Consider the following 23,846-nt stretch of genomic DNA (forward strand, 5'->3'; position numbering starts at 1 on the left):
TCTGAGCTTTTGCTTCAGCCTCGGAGGATATGAATGTCAAAAAGACCTTAAATAGTCCACAGCACAGATGGTCATATTTTGTTAAATGCATTTCACAGCTACAGTATTTTGTTTCTGTCAGTTCTGAACAGTCCATAAAACTGAAACACTACAGCTGACCAGTGGTGATGTCTTGTTTAGTATCTATTGAGTGCTGACGTTCCACTGTGAGTGGTTAGGTGCTTAATCAGCCTTTGCCGTGGATCACACTCTTGTATGCAGACTCAGGCGAGCAAAGTAAACAAATAGGTTTGCAGTCTCATTAGTGCCACTTCCGTCTATGCACAGCCAGGAAGAAGAAGCTGGCTTAATGATGTGTAGTTCATGGGCTAATTAATCAGATCAAAAGTACAGTATATCCAATCCAACATCCCCTTGGATAGCAAGCTGAGAGTGTTGCAGTTGACTTTAGCAGGGGAAAGTGCTGCAATGACGTACTTAATCTTGTCAGGACACTTTGTCTCACACATTAGAAGAAATGTGCACACAGATGATGTAGCTTATTAATTGTATTCTCTAAAAAACAATCTGTGCTAAGATTTTCATGGCAACAATGATAAAGTGCATCATATGCTAGGAAAATGCCTGATCTGGCCAAGAATAGGAAATTGTTTGAGGGAAGAAATTCGTGAGTTTCTTTAGTTCTTCAGCTCATGGAAAAGACTATGAGCTAAATTAATATTCAGACCAACTGAGAAGTGTTTTATCAATTAGGTACACACACAAGTCAAAGGATCATCCCTACTATATAAGTGAGTTAATCCATGTAATTCTGATAAGAGTTAGGGGATTATAACCTGCAAGTGGCGTAATTAGCTCCTTTGGGCAAATGACGTTATAAGCAGAGGCTATGGGTTACATACGAAATAACATCCTGAACAAATACGACCTGAAAGGACGGTGAATGTGAAGTTGATTAGTCTGTAGCACTGAATGGACTGAGGTTTGGCTGGGCCCTTCTATCACGGCATAAACTTCTAAAGAAGACAGCTCTTTACGCTTTTATATAGTCATTAGGATTCACCATGAATCGCACACAGCCATCTCACTGCGGCGTCATCACCTACTTGAACTTGTGCGCCTCTTCAAAGCTCGCGCTGCTCGTGCCAGGGCTGACCCTGAACGCCTTTGTTCTGGCGTCGCTCTTGTACTGCATCCTCGGCAAGCGGAGGAGTCAGATAAGGAACAACGTGGCCGTCTTCGTCCTGGGCAGCACCATCTGCAACCTCGTCAACATCATCCTATGGCCCCTCACCATCCACTGGAAGACCCGCGGCCGCTGGATATTCGGCTCGAGGGTCTGCGAGCTCATGGTGAGCGTCAAGCACGTGACCCACTCGGCCTCCTACCATTACGTCTTCTTCATCTCGTTCTCCATCTACCTGACGGTGGTGGGCGGCTGCGGCCGACTGGTGAACAGCAAGCTCTTCCTGGCCCAGCAGTTGCTCTTCCCCTTCCTACCTGTGCTAGCGAAGGAGCTGTGCCAGTGGGCACTGGCCGGCCATGTGCAGCACCTGGACCCGGTCAACCACACCTGCTTCGCCTACATCAACGACCCGGCCGTGAGAATACTGATGCTGGTCAAGCTCGTGGTTTTCCTGCCACTCAACCTCTACATCTACGCTCACATCCTGGTCACGATTTTCCGCAGCGCCAGACAGATGCACAGGAGTCAGGCGGTCAACATGAAGTTGGCTAAGATGTTCGGCATCATTTCTCTCACCACCCTCTTGGCTCACATACCTGGTAAGGGTTAATGGGCGGTGTCTGTTCTATCCAGATTATGTGAAATTAGCAATTAAGTGCATCATTTACATCATATATTTAATTATTTTCTGGCCTATATATATTAATATGAATTATATATATTTCACAATTCTTCTGGCAAATATAACTGTAGCCAAGCCTATGCTATCTGTGCCATCAAGTAAGTGTTAGGTAGGATATGTTTAGGTTAATCACAGAATCTTAGGCCTATAGTTATTCTAATACTGTATGCACCTCTGGTAATGAGCATGTGAGTGCATTTATCACCATTACCCACATGCCATAACCATTTGTGTGTTGAGACTTCACTGTTTTGATCACTCATTTGTGAGAATATGTGAAATGAATGTGCCATTGCAGGAGGAGTGTTTGCAGTGATGGAGGAGCCCACTGTTTGCCAAGAAACTGTCAAAGAGTTTCTTCTGGACCTGCCTCTCATCTCTGGCCCCATTGTCCTGCTGTGCATGAACAAGGAGTTGCAGTCGCAGTGCCTGATCCTTCTGAAATGCCAGCCGACTGACCACCAGTCCTCCAGCCAGACCCCCACTGCCTCCGACGAGCAAAGGAAGTTCCTGAACACAGATGTAACAACCGAGACACATTTATGATCCAAATCTGGATCGTGTTGTAAACATTCATCCAACACTTGCTTGTTAAATTAATGTGGCATAAACGAGTAGGCCTAATGTGTCCAGTAGGAATACATTTGTTTTGGATGTTTGATGATAATGGACAATTAGCAGATGCAAATGGTTTTCTGGTTGAGAAACCTGTAACAGAATTTAATAGGGGGCTGCTGTCGATGTAAAACAAATCCTGAACCAGGGCTCAGTTCAGACTTCTGAATGGAAGAGTTTAGTATGGTCACATAATAAGCTACATTTGCGAACGTTGTTGGTACCTCAAAGTTCTAGAAAGCTCATTGCATGTACAGTACCATAATTACAAAATGCACAAATTCAGGTTTATATTTCACATTGTGTCAACGCTGCATTTTTTACATTTTGTTAATGAAAGGTGTGGAGGAGGAATGCACACCCAAGTAGAGATGCTGGCCAGGAGGTTATAAAAATAAAAACCCTCACTCTGATCTCTTAATATATGTATAAATGGCCAACATTTCGGTGCACTATAATGAAATCAGTATGAACAGAGTGTTTCATCGATCTTAGTTGTCAAACTACTATAAAAATGTGAACTGCTGTAAAGGCTTCATATTCCAATTAGAGTAACCAAGGGGATACACATAAACAATGTGTAGCCACTAAAGCTAAAAAAAAAACAGGTGGACTTATTCTCCTCTTGGTGCTGTTATCATGGATTCCTGCTCCTTGTTACCAAACTGAAACATATTTGGCTACTGGCTCATTCACTGTGGTCATAGATAGACCTCTAGTGGCTAAAAACATGCTTGCAGTATCCACCCCGGAACAAAAAACCACAATGGTCTTGTAAGCAAACTGCAGTGCCTCTTTGGGCTTGGAGCTGCAGGTTATAGAGGTGGGGCTGGTACTTAATACATACGTGGAAGCATGCAGAATATGCATCACTGCTGGTGGATATTTTAGCCGTGAGGAGAATGTACTAGATTAAACACCACAATCCTTTTATTTATTTATTTATTTGTTTGTTTGGGGGGGGGGGGGGGGGGATTTAACAGCAACACAGTTTCTCGCTCCCATTCATCTAGTCATCACATCTAGTATATACTAATGGGACAACTAGCTCTTTAGAATTTCAAGCCCTTTAATTGAAATGCTGCTTTTCTGAAGCATTGTATTGCTATATAGTAATTGACTACAAGAGTAAAAGAAACTTAAAACAAGAGGAACAGAGTGACTGAAAAAAGAGCGTAACTGGTAATTGGAAACACTAGGGGGAAATGAGGGACACTAATTTAATTGAATGTGAGAATGCTGTGTCCTCAGTGTGAATGAGAGGGCTTAATTGTATTAAGCTAATGTGCATCCATTCATGTATAAATAGAAACTTAACAGCCTCTGTGGCACATGTGTTTTGGCTTTATTGAAAAAAAATATAATCTTTGGACTAATTACTGAAAATAAAGATGGATTTTATAGTGCAGTTATAGATGCCTGACTCATTTAGCTTCTCATTTGTTCATAATTAAATGTCTATTGTGATGCTTTCTGCCATGTCCAAGAATATGAGGCATGTATCAATTAATGTTTATTTTTTAGCCACATAGAAACTTTATCTAAGGTGATCAACACTGAGGCAGAATGCCATTGAATGAGAAATGCAGGAGGGTCTGTGGAGAATCTGTGGCCTCTGGTGGCTGTCATAAAGTTCTATATCAAAACTATTTTTTTAATGAAAATGTAGTTTATAAGGTGTTGTACTTTATCTGCATAGTTGTTTGAATATCAATATCCAAAAGGAAACTGGAAACTTAGAAAACTGATTTACACAGAGCCCATTACCAGATAGTGGTGGCTCCATCCCAGCTATGGTTGCTTGATTGTTTATGCCAAAGTAAACACAGGCTAGGAATCCCAGTAGATGTAAGAAGTCTATGTGTGACTACTTTAACACATCAGTATAGATGGAAGTCTTGCATTGCCTACATCCAGTAAAGCTTGAGAATCACCTTGAGAGCACCTGACTGCTCTGAGTTTATCACAACCTTTCCCACTCTTGAAAAATTGCATACATTCTGAAAACTTGAATACATGCAAAAATTGCATTCTGAAAATCTTGTTGTCATGTGTAATTGATAAATAAAGACTGGCTATTACATAGTAACTAGAGGCACAAAAACACAAAGACGTGTTTTAAGTCCATGATGGGACCCATGATCAAAACCCAGATCAGAGAGACAACCAGGAAGGCCTCAAACTGAGAAGCCCACTGACTGCAGCTGAGTAACACGTCAGGGCCCATCTCATACAGAATATCAAAGATGATTCAGCACATAACAAAGACAAAGGCCCCTTCAAAGGAGCCTTTGTGGCTTTTGTTTGATGTCAGGTTAGGTTGATGTCAGTCAAGCACTCGCAGGTTAATGTGTGAATCACAGGGGGACCAGCGGATAGCCCGCCGCACCCTTTTGGAGGACCAGCCGGGACAGATAACAGGTGTGGAACAGACGTCCTCTGATTCGGTAGATCAGATCTGATTTGGCTCAGGTCGTTTGGACGTGGACATGTCTGGTGGTTCAGCGCTCTGAGCTCTGTGGTGCTTCTTGTGGTCGATTCCCTGATACACAGCAGATGGCGCTCTTCTCTCACACTTGGATCCCTAGCTTCTGCCTGTGAGTCTTGCTCTCTGTGACTGGAGGAAATCATCCTCACAAAAATCAGCTGTAGCAGGCAGCCTATTATGTGGATCCACACAACCATTTTAAGCCTAAAATACAGTCAGAAACTCTCCTCGACAGCTGTTTCCATGGTGAATTACAGCAAGTGTCCTGAGAACAAAGAAATTTTAATAGTCCAGCACATGAAATGTCACAGCTATGTTGCTCTCAGGCTCCAAGAGGGCACTGCAAAGCAAAGTGTTTCTACAAAGGTGGACCTCGGGGCTACAGCACCTGATAGCTATCTGCTGAGACAGGTGACCAATGGTCCTGCCGGCCTCTGTCATTATTTGTTTTTCAGGGAAGCCAAGGCTCGACACGACACTAAGAGCTTCTAGCCGTCAACGCTGAGCAATATCTCTCCTCTCACACTTTCTCTTGGCAAGGATTGCGTGCAGCAGGTGGTATGCCTCACACTGTGTCCTGGCAATAAAAAATAAAATAGAACAGAATGCATTGTTTCCTGTTTATATGAATTGTTGTTGTTGTTCCCTTGCTTGAAGTATTTATTTGTTGCTGAGCATAGAGGAAATTAGAATAAACAGCCTGTTTCTATAGTGGATAATCAAAGCAGATAATGTAAAGGCTGCTGCTCAGATGAGGTCAACAAGAGCCAATGAATTGATCATTTTACCTCCTTACACAGCTGAGATTACAGTTAAACCCTCTCAAGTGCAGAATGGGCAATAGCTCAATGTTTGTGCAAGGCTCTCTCTATCTATCTGCTCTCAGTATTTGAAAGAAGAGCCTGTCAGCTGCAGCAGAGTGTGTAACTCCTTTGTTTTTACAGGAGAGGAAAACACACTTCATCTAATATTCAATTTGTGATTTCAGCTCACCATATACTGTACATCTTGATTCGCTCTCTTTACTTTCAGCCTGGCTTACATAAAATCTTTCCTTGATTCAAAGAATAATTTCAGGTCGTCCGCGGCAAGAGTGTCTTCAGTTGCCTAGCAACTCCAGCCCTAGCAAAGACTAACTTGGTGCTGCTGTCTGGTTTGTGAAGGTAATTCAGGGGGCAATCTGATTTTAAAATAGGCTTCATGTGGGCGGGACCTGAACTTTACATCACTGTTGCTGTGGGCTAGTATACCCATTTTGGACTGGATGGCTTGTCGAGCTGGATAAGAGGATGTTACTATTATTATTCCCCTAATAAGAACACCTGAACGATCGCCTCTGAATGGCATTCTCACTACACCCAGGGCATGTGTTACCTGAGAGCAGAGGTGATGTTCAATGGAACCCGAGTGAGACTGACTCTAAGATGAATCAGAGTAGAATCTTATTGCATGTAATAGTAGACTCTGCAAAGTGCAGCGGAACTTGCTCTTTTGCTGTCATCACCGATGACCATCATAAAAGCAGAATTGTTTTTATTGGACCAGATTGTGCCTCAACATCCAATTAGGAAGAAGATAAAAAGGTTTTATCAGTCCATGGAATAAATCTGTATTTATTGTTGCTTTGTACTCTCAATTATGGATGCATTCTGCTTGCCTCTGGCAAAACTTTAATTTCATCCAGCCAGCCACGCCAGACCTTAGTTCCTGCACATTTTGATAGAAAGCACACACAGGCGGCCCAGACTGGAAATGTTTGGATCTAATAGCCTGGTCTGAAGCAGTTAAATTTTGGGTGTTAAGTGTTATAATATTGTGTGAGCTTTTTCCAGTACCAAGTAACTGCAATGCAATGCAAAAAATGCCATTATAGTAATCCCACTGCCTGCACTAGAGGGAATGGGGGAGAATTCTTTTGAGCATTTTTTTTTGGGGGGGGGGCTAATTTGGGCCAATATCATAATTTCCTCATGACTGCCATTGCATTCGTCTCCACTGGGAAAGGCAGGGTTTAATTGCTCATGCTACATGGAGGGTGGAAAATTCAATCAAAGGAGTGTATCATTACAATACAGTTTATTTTTCTGACTTTTTTTTAAAAATACGCAGCAGGGGAAAAAAACAAGTTTATTTTCCATTGGAAACTGACGAAGAGAGAGAGCCGTAGGTATTATCCACTGTTTGTGTGTTCATGCCAGCCCATTCCTGGTAATGGTGGCATCAGAGTGGGTTCGCCATCTGCTTCCTCGTCATCAAGATCAAAGCATGGGAGCAGCCTTTGCCTTGAGTAGACCTGCCCATAGTGCTGCGCAAGAGAATGGCTCACTCTCATTAACATGCCCACCAAAGCCTGAGCCCGTAGCCATTTCCCCCCCTTTTGCCGTGTGTTTCCAGGTTTTCCTGTCTTACTGGGGGTATGCTTTTCTAAAACAATTCTCCGCTGCCTACAGCAAATCACCTTCCCTTTCATGCAGCTCTCCATTCCTGCATTCATTAAACTTTCATACCTGATTTTTTACTTTGATAGCGTATGCATATTGTATGTGAGCGCAGATAAGGCAGGTTTGCGTCACGTGTCTGATCAGGTTGGAGACATCCTCCACAGAGTTCCGTAGGGTCAGTTTGCTTCACTGACTATGTATTATCGTTATTTATTTTTTTTATGGACAAGAACAAAAACTACACAGCTACTCTCTTTCGTCTGGTCAAAAGGAAAACATGCTCAGCATACCAAATTTTACACATATCTATTCATGCCCTTTCAAAAGGAAAGGCCCACTTCCTGTAAACAGATCCAGATTGGAGGATGCATGCTTCTTATGCAGCCCTGCATCCCATCCATCCTGTGTGCGTACACCGTCTGATGACTTCCATCAGTGGCAGGACTTGCGTGCAGAGGAGATTGGCTGCGGGGTTAGACTGCAGTGCTGTATTATTCCCTCCCGTCTGTTTTCTCAGCTCGGAGTGTGGAGAATAAAGCCAAATATGCTCCTCCGGCAACGTCAGACATGACAGCTGCGGTAACACTACACTCTACAGTTTTTCCGGGCTTTGGAAACAGCAGGTCTGTGAGCATGACAGTTGAGGTAAAAGGGTTGACTGGATGGCAACTCCATGTGCAAATTGACTGAGGAGATTAGTGCCCCACTGCATGTGATATATGATATATTATAGTCTGGATTAATTTTAGCCTCAAAACGGTTCTCTCTCTCCTTCTGTCTCTCTCTTCTTCTCCTCTCACACATGTTCCCAGATGCACAGCTCTCCTTTTGCCTCCTAAAATCACTTTGTCACATAGTGATGCATCATTTCACATGCTAAATTTTTAAAAAGTGGGACTGGAAATCCTTTCTGAGCATGCAATATCCATTAGAGAGAAAAATTATTCATGTGATTCATGTGCATTATTCATCAATTGATGAAGAAAAATATGTCTCCCTTACTTCATCACTATTGTCATCCATTCACCGCCCAATCTTTTCAGGATCGGTTCTTCAATTTACTAGGGGTTCTCAAGTGGCCTCTGTAGGACACATCCTAGGTGAGGGAAATGATTTCAGAGTGTGTGGTGATGGGATTTCAGAGAATCCTCCATTCCATTTCAATAAAACATGCCTCCCTCTAAAACCCCACCTCATATCATGAAAACTTTTTGCATATAGATTCTCTTTTCGTGACTGCATCATCAGTGCTCTGCCTTCCCCTTATTCACAGTGTGAGCCTGTGTTTATGTAACCTGTATCAGATATCAGTTTTGTCACCTGCAAGCACAATGACTGTAAAGCTTGTTTCATTGTAAAACTGTGCAACTCCAGAATTGTAATACTATTCTAACAGTGATTCATATAGAGCCATTCCAGTGCAATACAACTAAAATCTCCAATTCTCCTATTATCTGTATGAATAACTTTTACGCAATGTTGCACAAGGGGGGGGGGGGGGGGGGTCCGATCTTTATGAGCTGAATAGAGGTTACTGGAAGGAGGTGCTAATTACTGGTTTATGTGCAGTGTAATATAACAACCCATAAAAATTGCACATACACATGAATCAACCTTGCATATGCTAAGCAACCATGATCTAAAGCTGTGTTGTACACGGGCAACAAATGCATAAGTTATAACTCGGAATTTACCAGTGTTGTGACTGCAGTCGCTCCCTCCCCATCCGCATTTTGACAAAAGGAACAGATGGAGCCTTTGCAGGTGGGAGATTCTCCAGCTCGCTCAGCTCCCAAGGAAACGGGAGAGAAATTAAGCTGCATGTCTATTTGAATATCCTCCACGCGGCAGGGTCCCCGGTATCAGCGTTTGATGGTGATAAATGGATGTGCACAGACGCTAATCAGGAGTGCGCTTTGGAGGATTGACAGCATTGGATGATTGTTACTTTGACTAATCTAAAGGCTTTCACCCGACAGATATGATGTATGAAAGAGGTTCTTCATTAACCTGCAAACACACACAAGTTCAGTGCAGTGATCTGTGTCAGGGTGGTGGGTCAATTACATGAGTGTGTATGAGATATTTTTAAAAAAAATGTGGGGGTGGGGGTGTGAGAGGGATAGATAGACTGTGAACTTGACTTTGGTGAATAATTTGGATTTTTCCTTTGGTATGTAGTTACATTTTTCTTCCACCTGCTCTTTAAATTATGTTTGTCCGGCTTTCTTTTTATAGCATGACTGTGCCCTACATACAGCATATCATCCACCTGTCCTTTGTATTACAGCCTGTTTGACTTGAAGCTATTGGTATAAGGTGTAGGGATACAGACAAATATGCTATTTAGATCAACAAAATGTCTTTTTATGTTTTATTGTTCAGGTAATCTTTATTATAGCTGTCAACTGCCGTTTATGAAACCATTCGGTTTTTCGTGGCATTGTGGTTCTTCCTTCCTGGCTCTCTTTGAGACCCCATTTTCACCATGCAAGCTGAACAAAGTGTTTTTCCTCCTCCCTGCGCCTGTGTCTAAGAATCACAAGAGTGTGCCACTAGAGTCACTGCGTCACCTCGGTGGCTCGTCACTTGGCAGAACACTGTCACCTCAACCTGCGTATTCATGAGTCATGCTTTTCTACTGTAGGCTTTGGATGCATGTCCAAACAGCATCCACAATAACCTCCTCTGTGAGCCATAGTGGTTTAGGTTCGCTACATGTAAATCTTTACAGGGAGATGAAATGGAAGGCTCTGACAATAGAGCTGCAGATCTCTGTTGTCCATTTCCTGCCAGCATCTCTGCTATTTTCCCCTATCATCAACTGAAATATCTGCTCTTATCCCCATATGTCTGAAAGCTCAGCAAGACCTCTGAAGTCCATGTTATTGTTTACTCATTTCAGAGCTTCCCATAACACTGCAGTGATGGCACACACTGCAATTTCATGCCCTTCTGTAGCGACACACACTAAACCAGGATTGAGAGACTACTTTAGGATGGGTTATTGTTGACAGGGATGGTGGTCAGCTTTTTGCAGCTGCATTTATTGCCAGCTCCAGGCAGTGAGTCTTTAATGGGAAAACTGTGCATTGTAAATGTCTTCCTTTTACAGTTGGACCATGAAATATTTCAAGGATGAGGAATATTGTGTTAATATTGGCATGGCCAAATGAAATAATCCGTCATTAGTGAAGATAACGTGCTTTTTGTGAATACTGAACAGTTCAATGCAAGCTCAGTGATTTAAAAAAAAGAAAATGTGGTCATTGGTTCAGTAAGCAGCCTTTTGATCAAATTGTTAATTAGCAACATTACATCTGAAGCTCGCTGAGAGACTGAGACCAGTAACAGAGCTGTTTGGCATACTATTCGCCATCCCAGCAAGATGTGCTGATCATGTCAGATGAGCCAAACAAATAGTAATTTGTTAAAAATTGACGCATTAGTAACACACTTTTGTACACATGCATAGAGATATGGAAGATAGCTTACGAGGTCTGCTCAGGGGGAACAGAGGAACTGTTTAGTGGAAGGTAGGCAGCCCAGTGCACTGATTTCATCTCCAGTTCCACCTGTGATGCCCTGCTCACTGACATTGGCGTATTGCATTCTGGGAACCCATCTGGTGCCACCACTGACAGGAGGAAACCTGCTAATTAGCTCACTCTTTAAAGGGGTTGGGCCGTGTTGAATCCCCAGCTGTCATTAAACACAGTCAGAGACCAGGGGAAGAAGTCAAGGCAAGCACAGGGGGATGGAGTGCTCTAATTCTCCTTCTTATGATGGAGGGGGGAGGGGCCCGGGGAGTCCTCTTATGTTTCATGCCCATGCGAACCCACGTGAAGCATACTGCGATGCACCCTATTCAATCCCATCCCAGTCTGTGTGTACGAATGGGGAAGAGAAAGGCAGTCCAATATTGTGCTCTCTCTCTCTCTCTCTCTCTCTCTCACTCTCTTGCACACACACAGACATCTTAGTCTTCAAACTACAGCTCTGGAGCTTGATTGTGTCTGCCAAATGCATCAAGCACACAAACTAAATAGATTATATGTAATGGGGGAGGAACTGTGGTACAAAAAACAGCAATCAGGGGCGTTCATCCAGGACAAAAGAAACTGATGAATACCATCCTCAGCCTCCTTAAACCCACAAATGACGGCACAAAAATATCTCAACATCCTGTGGGCATTGAAGTCTGGAGGCGCCTGGACTCTTAATATGTACACGACTGCGATTTACCTTAGTCTTTCAATAAAAACATTGAGGGAAAATCAAACCTTGAAGGGAGGCAAATGTATTCTAATAAAATATTGTATCTTATATTTTATATTTAATAATCTATACTGTATATTTTACAGTATAAATGAATGGATGTGGAGTTCACCACGTGAAACTGGGCATGCTAGGACTACTGTAGGAGAGTCTATAATTACATATAATTACAATTCAGTCATTTAAAACTGTTGCTGTTAAAGACTGCAACACCACCTCTTAGTCCATCAAAGAGCACACGCAGAGAATTGTCAGTCTTGAACTCCCTTCGGGGAAGCTGTTTACATACAGGGCACTCTGGGACACTCTCATTCAATGATCAAATTACTGTTTTATCCTGGCAGCCCCATAGCAGCCATTCAGATCCAAATGACTTCAATCTAAGCTTTCTGTGGCGCTCTGCACAGGCAGGCGTCCGTCTCTGTGATTCTACACAGGCATAAGCAAAGACTCTCTCCAGCCAATCACATGCCACAGGGGTAGTGCCATAGAGCAGTCCACCCATCTGCATGAGCCAACTATGTAATTAGCATTCTGGTGGACCCCTCATAGACTACACAAACAATAAATATGTAAATACAAACAGAACAGGAACCATTGCTTGCCATGCCTTTTAGTGTAGCACTTGTCCATTATTTTCACAGTCATAGGCTAGGCTATAATTCAGGGCATATGTACTACTAATGAATCTGGCACAGCCCCTGCATGACCATTAGGCTACTAATAAGGTACATGTTTTGTGTGTATCTTTTTTTCGTAATTTAGGCCCAATGTAAATATTTCATTGCACTGTAATGATATTGCATCATGTACAGAGAATTGAAACAGGTTGTGGGTATACTTATATTACAATGTACAGAAATACACTGAAATAATTAGTTACCACTCAGAGGCTAATAATTGATAGAGAGAAGTCTCAAGCACAGAGGCCCCAAAGTTGCTCGCTCCCTGTAAAAGAAGATTCGATGTGCCTGTGGTTACCTAGTAACCCGCGCCTCTGTTGGCGCTGGCGCTCCCGAGTACCAGCAGTGTCCGCGCGGCGCGCACCCGACAGCTCGTGTTGAGACCTCACGAGCAGGCAAGGCATTGGGGACGGTAGTACTCCATAGGAGAACAACGCTGAAAATCTGAACGGAGTGTCAATAATGAAACATCGTTTCCGCTGCAACCGACCAAGTGAATTCCACCCACAGTAGCATAAAATGAAATCTGAGAGAAATGCTTAGGATTACAACTAGTAAAAAGACTTCTACTGAAACAAAATACCAGTAATGGATTTGATAGTTCGGCAAAACAGGTGAGACATATTTTAGTGGTCTTTCGAAAGATGTAAGCTACATGTTCTGGAGTGTAATGGTCAGTATGTCGGCTCGGTGGTGATAAGAGTTAACTCAGTATGCGTTAGAGATTTATCTGGCTATCTGCAGTGCATTATTGTGTTACGCATTAAATGAAAACCATTTCTACCCTGATAGCGTCAGCAGAAAATGAATTGATAGCGAAGCTATTTTAATTTTAATAACGGTTAAATGACTGCTTGTTGCCTGAGCATCTTGTTGTTTTGCCATAAATGTGCGAGCAGCTTAGAGACAACTAAATCCTTCTGCTCAAAGTTAAATGGCAGGGTCGCATGATGCGCTCCATTTCAACCATGTGCCGGCTAAACTACAGTATATTCCAGTTGAATTGGAGAAATGATACCTCGCTACAAAGAGGGAGACAGCACTTGTTACTTAATTGGATTACACAGGCCCACCTTACATTTTCCATCGTTGTCCGTCTCAACACGTTTTCGGTTATGTGTATTTGACTTTGAACTGTGGATTTGTATTGCAACCGGTATCAGACTAGGTTGTAGCCTACTCTTGAAACTCGCGTGTCGTTTTAACGATGAGATTAGACTGTGTTTGTCCTCTCTGCCATTAAATGCGGTGATCTGTTTTGTGTAGCCTAGTGTTTTTGGAACAGAATAAATCACAGGCTTTGTAATTATGTCGTTATACCAGTCTGGTTGTCAAAATCATTACTAATATTCGCATTTTCTGAAGTGCAATACCGACCAGCCTGCATATGTTTTCCAAATACTACACTTCTCTCAAAGTCCTACTGTTCTGGTTCTTTGCACGACTATTATGAACATGATCAAAATGATCAAAAAATCATGTGACATAGGCTGCACTTCAAAATCGACTTGCTGCATCGGTGTTATAGACTGCCCCGATATTAGACTTCTGAAGGAACCTTAAACTGGCAAATTTCAATGCAGTGCTAGGTTGTGGGAAAATAGCAAGAATTTGAGCATACATTCATGAACCACAATTAGGCTAAGTTAAGAGGAAGAGCCTTAAAGCAAAATATTTTATAAAGGCTGCACTGTTTTTATCCCGATGTCAGTCCCATATTGTTGCGTTCATTTCAAGAGGCGCAGCTGTCTTTATTAACAAACAGCTACATTGTCACCCAGAAAGACCAAGAGATGAGAGAAGAGTAAGACATGCAAGCCACAAAGTTGTCATGGTGATTTTGGGAATAAGCAGTTGTTTGCCATTAAGTGAAAGCTATTGGTAAAAGGAATTCACAATGTCACAGTCGATGTTTCTCAGGACTTATTTAGTCAATCCCCTGCGATGGAATCATTCGCATAGAGCTGTATCGTAAAAATATTGTTTACAGATGTTGGCTAGACATTTCATTTTTATGAGCAGTATAGCCCTGGAAGTTTGTGATTTGAGTCACTGTTGATTTGGGTTGCTAAATTTGGTCTTTTTAATAGATTGCCATTCAAGCCACCTTTTCTTGTTAATTCAATGAACACATTTATATGGCGTGGCATTTAGCATCTTGTGAAGGATTATGCACGGTGCTGCCACTGAATCCCCTCTTTTCCCCTGTCTTTATTCGTATTCTGGCCTCGTAAACAGGTCTTCTCCACGTCCCCTGCTGCTTTAAATCCAATCCCTACTCACATACTACAACTCTTGTTATTTTCTTTTAAGGTGGCCTACTCATATGATGCACACTAGAGCAAATTTAAATATTTCTGTGTTTAATTCACATTTGAATACTTTCGTCAATGTCCATTGAGTGAACTGTCAGGGTTCAAATTCGTTGTTTTTTATAGTCCAAATTGTTTGCTGGTGAAATGTAGCCTAGGCCTGTCTTACACAACCAGTTAGATTTTAACAAAGGTGTTGTTATAGTTCAGAGTATATGTTGGAGAGACCTTTACAACAGGTGAATCACAAGGCTCATTTAGAATACAGTCATTTGTATAATTATGTATCTAAAAACAGATCTAGCCTGTCAACGATATTCTTTTGCTCTTACAGGGTCTAATGTTGAAGACAGGCCTAAATAGCATCCCAGAACTGATTCTTTCAGGTGGCAAATAGGTTTTGTAATTTCAATCTCTGTGGAAATGGTAATAAATGTCATCCATTGCAGTGTTTGTATGAGATGTTTACCGAGAACAAATAAGTGTGTCATTTGATATTCTCTCTTGGTCTAATGTGTGTGTGTGTTTATGGTTTGTTTGGGTGTGTGGTTTTGGATTGTTGTAAGTAATACCTTTTATTCAGTGTCATGTGCGTATTGATTTCCTGCAAATTCTGCAACCATACAAGTGGACATGAAGGATGTCCTCTTCTGGTGAGGTCAAACTTGCTTGTTTGCCACCACCCCCACCTTTACTGACCTCTACCACAAAGCAACATTGGACACATGCCATCTTAATGCTCAGGGCCATTTTGAAGTAGCCTTTCCATTTAAGCTCGAAATGTCCGACAAATTACGTGTTGGTGTTTCAAATAAGGTGTGAAATTGGTGAAAACTAGGTATTTGTTAGGCTGTGTGGAAATCCAAAAAAAATCTGACGTATTTTAATTACAGGTATCTGTCTTGTCCTTGGAGGTTAATTAAATTGCTGGTCTGCAACCACACTCATAAGGCGTTTGCACTTGGAGCATGTTGGGACGTCACTGTAGTTTGCCATGTGAGAGATGAGAAGCAGGTGCTTTCCCTTGTACTGAAGTATCCTGGATTGTAGTGTCTTTTCCCTGTCAAAGAACTTTATCTGAAAGCATTTCTTTGTCTTTTTCTTGCTCTCTCTCTCTCTCTATCTCTCTCTCTCTCTCTCTCTCTCTCTCTCTCTTACACACACACACACACAGACAGACACACACACACATCTCTCTCTCACTGTCTGTCTCTCTTTCTCACACTCTGTGCTTTTATCCTTCACATATCAAATGAAAAGTTGTATATTAATCCCTCTTAACTTGAAGGCGCTATCACTGAGCTTGTCACTTTAGAGCTCTTCTCTCAGAAGATGTATTTTTATGCATGTACTGTAGAATGCACACACAGACAGACAGAAAGACAGATACTTCTGCACATACAAGGAAGACAGTTACCAAAGGAAGAATGTCTATAAATGTGATTAGATCAGTGCAGTTAATACAAAGTACATGGCCAAGGCTGCTGCTCATTGTCTGTCTCTTAACATTGCCTCCTGTGGTCCCCTAAGACTTACTGTCAATTGAAAAGGTCAACAAGGCTAAGGCCTGACTTAACATGGATAAAATTGAATGTGTGCATGCCAAAGATCTTGTACTAAAGATCAAAGCAGCTTTAGCCATTCTTCTAAGTTGGTAAATGAGTAAATGGGTTTACAGTCGATGAGCCGCATGATTTGTGCTTGAGGTAAGGATGCTATGGATTGGGAAGCCCAGAGATATCGGAGATGGGAAGTATAACATGTTGAGGGTAGGACTATATGTCTGCTTTATAACCCTCGCATGGCATGTGTGATGCCACGAGAAAGCAACAGGAATGGAATTTAAATTTCCCTTGACAGCATTTCCCCGACCTTGTCTCAAAAGATCTCTTATACTCAACGTTAAGTCCCCCCTAAGCTTTTCACTTCCCAAAAGGACAAGGCAGTCATTGTCCCTGACCCCCCTATATATTCCATCCCAAAGGAGGATATCATTATCTTTTATTTTGTGTTTGCTAGTGAAAGGCAACTCTTTTCCGCTTTGCTCTTATTTAAACTCACATTTACATTTCTATGGCCAAAATAAGATGTTTTTGTATTCTGTAACAGGAAAAATAGCATTTTCATAGGATTTATGCATGGGAATAAGAGCAAGATTCAAGCCTTGTGCAGGGGAAGAAAGAAATCGAAGGCCATTTTCAATAATCACTCGCTCATATGCACATGTGTTTGCAGAGAGCTAGGATGGAATCATTACGGGGATTTCAATCTATAAGATGTTGCCACTTAAAATGTAAATGATGCCAATCCCAAATGCTTAGGATATTGTACTCTGTCTTATTAATTGTGGTCAGTGTCTCTCAGAGCTGACAAGGCAAAAAAGGCTCAAATCTTTCCAACTTAAGTCAAATCAGTGTACTTCACTGAATGCCAGGGGAGTGTGTCTGTAATCCTGTCATCTATGGCAATGGATATTGCACAGTTGAGTAATGACTAAAGGACACATCTCTGCTCGTCAGGTCCAGATGGAACGCATTAGTAGTATTGTAAAACATATCCCCTAAACGTCAATACTGGTTTCATTTAAAAAGTGAAGGCCCAGGAGCGGAGACACGCCAGAGTCATGCCCATATGGCTAATGGTCATTGACTGATGCATATGCAGTTCAGCCGAGGTGCAGCCATTTGAGATCAAATGACAATTATATCTGGATGATGGGGAGTAGGAGGACTGTCCTGCCACCGCCGCAAATGGGACGGCCTGTCTAGCTAGCTAATGGCATTCTGTTTCAAATGAGTGTCCTATGCGTTCGGAGCAGGGCTGCGTTTGGAAATCGGGTTCATTCTTTTTTTCATTTTATTTCTTTTTTTTTTAAATCTCGTGCCTGTAGCTGACTGGAAATACGGGTGAATATAAATGATGTAGTGTCCTGAAAATCACGTTTCTGCAGAGGAGTTCTCTGGTGTATTTACACTGATTGTTATTCTGTGTGAAGTTCATACCTCTGCAGAGAAGACAGGAGCTTAAATCAAGGACAGAGCATGTTGTACAGTGGCAGCCCCACTGCTATTTTGGATTGTACTTTGCTTACCAAAGATGGATGTATTTTTAAAAATGCATCACTGTGCGTGCAGGAGAGGGGAAGACCAAGGCAGAGGATTTTAGGTTGTATGGTGCATGCAGCTATAAGGTACATTACACAACATTAGTTCACCTTCACTGGGAAACCCACATCTACAGTAATACTCACCTTTACATGGGACAGCTAAAGTTGTACGTTCCTCCCTCAGCATCCAGACTTGCATGTTTCTTCCTTGGTGAAGTATATTGTGTGTATAACAGAAATAACCTGGAAGCTAACTTGAAAAATGAGTGTCTGGTACAGCATAACCTGCAATCTCACCTCTGCTCATAACATTCATTCATCACTCAGCAACACGTAGGCCAGTGTCCTCCACCAGAGCACGAGTATTGTACAAGTGCTTTTCCGTCACTGGACATTTGCACTGCCTGTGAGCAATACAGTGACCTGTTCCCTGGCGTAGAGAGCCACTTGCATTCTCTTGCAAAATGGACAGCAGCACACATTAGGATGCATCGTGGGCTTGTGTTTAATCTATAAAATAATGCAGACTACTATAGATGACCAGATTACTACTTTAGATGACCAGATTACTTCTACAGATTACTAGATTACAACTATAGATTACCAAATTACTACTATAGATTACTAGATTACTACTATAGATTACTAGATTACTACTGTAAAATAAATCAGACAAGTACCCAGAATTTTACAGTATCATATTAAATGAGCAGTTTGTGATATTAAGTTTCATGGTTTAAACTTTAAAAAGTGTATTATTAGTTGGAGCAGATCTTTTTATTGAAGGTTATTCTATTAATTACCCATCATTTCAGTGAAGAAGGGCATTCCCCTCTACAGGAGGATAGTTACTGGATAAATTAGCAAGGATAAGGCCTAGTGACTGAACCCAGGGGCTATCAGAGATCCTAAGGGGCAGGCTTTTAAGAAGCTTAGTGAAAGCTTGCGGTATGAAGACATGACATGGAACCCTGTAAATGGGGCGCATTTGAGTGCCTTCCATCAACCTATATGTGGGTCACAATCATCAAAAGCTTAATCCTATTCATGTTATTCGTTCTACCCATTAATTTACTTTTTGAAAGGGGTCTTTAGAGACTGCACATATTGTTCACACACCAGGAGAGTTGCTGCAGAGAAAGAGGAAATAGTAGGACATTTCACACTTATTACGAAGATAGAGAAGTCATTATGGGATGTCTGAAATGCTTACTGCCTTTTTCTATTTCTTTATTTTCGCTCCTTATCTCTTCATGTGTGTGGGTGTGCATATCTGCCAATGTCTGCAGCTTGTGAATGTGTGTGTGTGTGTGTGTGTGTGTGTGTGTGTGTGTGTGTGTGTGTGTTCTCGCATATCTGTGTTTTATGCACCAGCAGTGCATGTTCCGGTTTACTGTAAGTAGAAAGTTTGTAGTGATCCCACTGAATTAAAGCGCGTAGATGGCACAAGGGAGACAATTAAAAACGGACTCGCCTCACACTGTATTTGCTTTCTCTCCCCAGCCATCAGACTTTATTCACTCAGGAGTCGAGCGGTAAAGACCCCTGGTAGTGTTAAAAAATTAACAGGCGAAAGCCACACAGAGTCTCGTCAGACATGAGCACAAAAGAGGCAGGCCAAGATGCTGTGACACACACATGCCATGTGGAATGGAGGGATAGATGGAATGCCACAGTGTCACGGTAACCTCGTTACACAGACAGATTGCAGATTTAAATATTTTAAATCTCAGATAGCGCACAGGGAAATAAAAATGACTGCGGTAATGCAGCAGATTAATGAACTCTCATACTGGGCAGCTCCTGAAAGCATGGACACACACACACACACACACATACACACACACACACACACACACGCACACACACACACACACACACACACACACATACACACGCAAACTATGCAAACCACCTCCACCTTCTGAAAGCATGGACACACAGACACACACACACACACACACACACCATACTATGCAAACCACCACAACCTGACTGAATTCTGCAACCGACAACATAACACAAATAATTGTCTTTAAAGCCATCATCCACAGCTGAACGTGAAAGAATATATGAATTCAAGCAGGCTTGAGTTTCACCAATTCAGAGCATGGCAGCATGGCTTATGCTGTGTGATATCTCAGGTGCGTGAGCATCATGCACTCAGCCCTTTAAATAGTTTTGCATCTCCTCCGGCAGTTTAGTCTTTGGAGTGATGTCGGCGTGAATAAAGCTTTCAGCTTTGACGCAGCCTATCACGCTTTTCAGCGGCAAGCTTCTTTTATGTGTTTTGCACCTGAAGATATTTTTTAAGCCATTACCAGGATTTGACTCAGGACAGGGATCTAGAAAAATGCTGTAAGGTACTGGTACTGATGCTACAGATTGGGAAGAGATAGGAGGAGGAGAATCTTGTCTGGGCTTGGACTTAATCCAGATTCTGTAGCCCTTGCAAAGGCAACCCATTTCTACGGAAATATATCTCTAACTTAGCACAGTTAAATGAATGGCTGAAAAATATTTGATGATATAAATTGCTTAGTGTTTGGAGCCCATAAATAAACTGCACCATTTATGACTCATCTCGGCCCTATGGGAAGGTTTCCGGAGGCGGAAACACTCAGGCGTTTTATGGTGTAGTTTATAAATAATCACTGGGTCTATCAAAGTCAGGATTGTATTGTATTGGTAGTAACATTTATCTGCAACTGATGTCTATTTTTAGCTCCATTTTTAGACCAGGTTGGCAGAGCTTCACATTACCCTTTGAAGGTACTGATACTCCTTCATCAAGCTTACAGGCCATCTGTGCCCATATTCCTCCCTAAATGAACCACACTCAACAATTAAAATATTCCCAAATGACAACATTATCTGGCGATTTAAATGGGAACTTTAAGCGTAAAGTGCAGGTTCCAGGAAATTAATTAGATATTAATCTTCACATTTTAACAGAAAGGAAATGAAAGGATGGAAACTGAGGACATTTGATTTTTTTTTACTCCACAAAGTCTGTAAACTTTCAGGCTTGTTTGGGTTTTTGTTTCAGACAAAGGTAAGGAACGTTAGCCAAAATAAACACAATTCTTCATCAGCCAAAAAACAGCTCATTTGAACATTGACGATTTTGTCTCACTTGGTTCTACCTCCAGGGTTGTGTTGGTGTGTTGATAGTAAGAAATATGTCTGAGTGGTTTACAACTCTACTGCTGCACTACCTTCGGAACGGTCTGTGCTTCATTTAATATTAGATCATACTTGTCTTATATTTTCTGATCAAACTTTTAATCTCTCCGTACAGTCTGGTCTGAATCATTGAGATAAAGGAGCTTTTCACAGCATTCACAATATATGCTGTCAGATACTGTATTATAGACTAATATAACAGTGGATTGTTATTTGCACTTTAATCAGACCGCGATCGATATTCAGATCGGATGCTCAAGTTTTTATTATGATTGTTAAGGACAATCATCTGGAGTCAAAAACTGAATCTTTTACATCCTATTTCATTTAGACTACAGTGCTACAGTGTGAATTTATTAAGGTTTGTGTGCAGGCTGTTTGTGCAGGTCTTGAGAAGTATGGAATTATGAAATGCTTTTTCCCAGACCTGGTAAATTATGGAAATTTGGGGGGAATCTGGAAGTTTTAGTCAAAGTAATACATACACAAAAAAGCTGACATTGAGAAAATAATGAAGGTCAAAAAACAAAAGTACAAAAAACATCCTTAAAGAACAAATTATCACGTTGCAAAAGGTCTGGAAAATGTTAGGAATTTTTCTTTTGGATACGGGCAATCACCCTGTGTGGATATACCGTCATTTCCCAACTATTAGCCGCGGTTTATACATTTTTTATTTTACTTGCATAAAACACTGTCCTGCGGATTATACACAATGCAGCTAATACACAAGAATTACTGTAGTGAAAACATGAGCAAAAAATGTGGAATGGACATCAAGTGGAAAGGGTTAATTGCTCCTCTCCCTGCTGGATTCTTTAAGTTTGATTTAGAAGCCGATTTGATTTACCTGGTGTAACTTAAAATGTAAATCTCTCAAGCCTGCTTTATGCTATGAGAGATGTGCTCATCCAAATATTCAGTATGATTTTGTTCTATACTCATTAGTGAGACCCTTAACTGAAATGAATCCCTTTGAAAGGCACCCAGACCATAATTAATGTAGTCATGTGGCCTGCAAACACGAGGCTTTAGAATTACAACAGCCTTGGCAAAAGTTTAAAGTAGTCCATCTTAAAGGCAAATAATGTTAGATGTTAAATCTTAGACATTACTGTTATCATTTACTCCACTGTACTAGCAACTGCTAAAGAATGGGCCATGAAATGCTTACTATGAAACTAGCTTTTGAAGTAATATTGGCTTATTAATAGAATCTGCCTCTTCCCATCTCATCTCATCAGAACATAATAACATAAGCTATAACACATGTCATGATCACTTAGACAGGAATCAACCAAAACTTCAGACAGACTAGTAAAGCCATATTGATGTTTCCATTTCACGAAATATATTTTCTGCAAAAAAAAATGCATTCACAGAAAATTGAGTTAATCCATATTACAATGACTTTAATGACTATTACAATGACTGTTTGTGAATGTGTCAGTAAAATAAAAAGACGTTCAGGTTAAATACAAATGTGTACTACATGTACTGAATGCAGTCTTTTACAGTAATCAACAGTAGGCTTTTTTGCGTGCTGACCATGTTTCAAATTCAAGTGCCCACACAAACATATTAAGTTACGGACCATATGTCAGTTTAGTCAATTAACTTTAAATAATATTTGACACCTTTCAAAATACTATTCCCGTTGCGCATCAACAATATTGTCAGTGAATTTTAGGCTATAACCGAAAATTAACCAAACCATGATTTCAAAACCAAGGTACACACCAAACCATGATTTTTGTGTACCGGTACACCCCTATAACAAAAACATAACATAAAACTACCAATGATCAAGTATATGTTTCACATTCTGTGACACTACACCGATGACCTTTGTGATATTGTTACTGTAGCTGCTGTACTCGTGGCTAAATTTACCTTGTCTGGCACCATCTGTCACTAGCCATGGCCTTTTCAGATTACAGTGATGTGTAGAATTTTCAGCTCTGAATTAGTTTCCATCTTTGCAACATTCCTTACCAGCATGGAAACATAGCTGTTACAGAGCACCATTACAGTACATTTTTAAAGAATTCTTCCAAAATACTTAGAATATGTTAGAGTCCTCATACCTTGTAGTTTTGGAGATAACGTTATGTCTTCTCAGCATTCCCTGGATTTGTCGCAGGACTTATCATTGTTACTGATGCAGCCTTACCTCAATATTCAGGTCATTACAAAAATAGCACCATGACCCTCCCCAAGACGTACGCCATGATGAATCGGTGGTTGTGGGTCAGTGTCACAGTGGCTTGGGTGAAGGAGAGACATAAATGGAGTCGTAAATGGAAAGTCCCAGGTTTCTGGCAGTGAGAGAGGAAATCTGGTATCACAGCGTGGGGTGTATTTGGTCATTTGAATGCATAGTTAGGATAGAGGTGTGAGTTGTTAGGGGGTTTCCATATTAGTCAAATAAATAGAGAGAACAATGTAAATATAACTTCATATTTAATAACCATGGCTGACATAAGACTTCGATATGAAGTAAATATTTACTTCATATTTAAATATGAAGTAAATATAACTTCATATTTAATAACATGGCTGACGTAAAACACGGCAAAACATTGATATGAAACATAATGAATTTGAATGATTGCAAATGGCAGAACCTGTCGAACAATAGGGGGCGGTCCAACATTCGGCCGCAGTCTCCTCAGCCCTCTGGACACACTACAAAGAAAAGCCATCTGTTAAGATGAGCAAGAGCCCAGGTGTTTAAAGACATAATGGCTGTGGGCAGTTCACCTCAGGACTGAAGAGTAAAATATCAGGGCAGAGGCAGCGCGGCGCGCGGCGGTAGCCGAGGACTGGAGAGAGCGCGAGAGAAGATAAAAGAAGTGAGAAAAGGAAG

At 41.3% G+C, this 23,846-nt stretch overlaps 2 protein-coding genes across 3 annotated transcripts in view; both read left to right on the forward strand.

The window, feature by feature from the left end:
- Nucleotides 1–1,064: 1,064 nt before the first annotated feature.
- Nucleotides 1,065–2,848, forward strand: LOC121694922. Its single transcript, XM_042075320.1, has 2 exons — nucleotides 1,065–1,785; nucleotides 2,167–2,848. The coding sequence occupies exons 1-2, from the start codon at nucleotides 1,065–1,067 to the stop codon at nucleotides 2,412–2,414; spliced, it is 969 nt and encodes a 322-aa protein (XP_041931254.1). The 3' UTR covers nucleotides 2,415–2,848.
- Nucleotides 2,849–12,791: 9,943 nt separating this feature from the next.
- The window catches only part of nlgn3a (neuroligin 3a), a 111,954-nt gene continuing 100,899 nt past the window's right edge, over nucleotides 12,792–23,846 (forward strand). For both annotated transcript variants that reach the window (XM_042074824.1, XM_042074826.1), the window contains exon 1: nucleotides 12,792–12,987. The gene's annotated coding sequence lies outside the window, so the exon portion shown is untranslated. The remainder of the gene's footprint in view (nucleotides 12,988–23,846) is intronic.

This window comes from Alosa sapidissima, chromosome 20, assembly GCF_018492685.1.
Source record: "Alosa sapidissima isolate fAloSap1 chromosome 20, fAloSap1.pri, whole genome shotgun sequence".
Taxonomy (NCBI): domain Eukaryota; kingdom Metazoa; phylum Chordata; class Actinopteri; order Clupeiformes; family Clupeidae; genus Alosa; species Alosa sapidissima.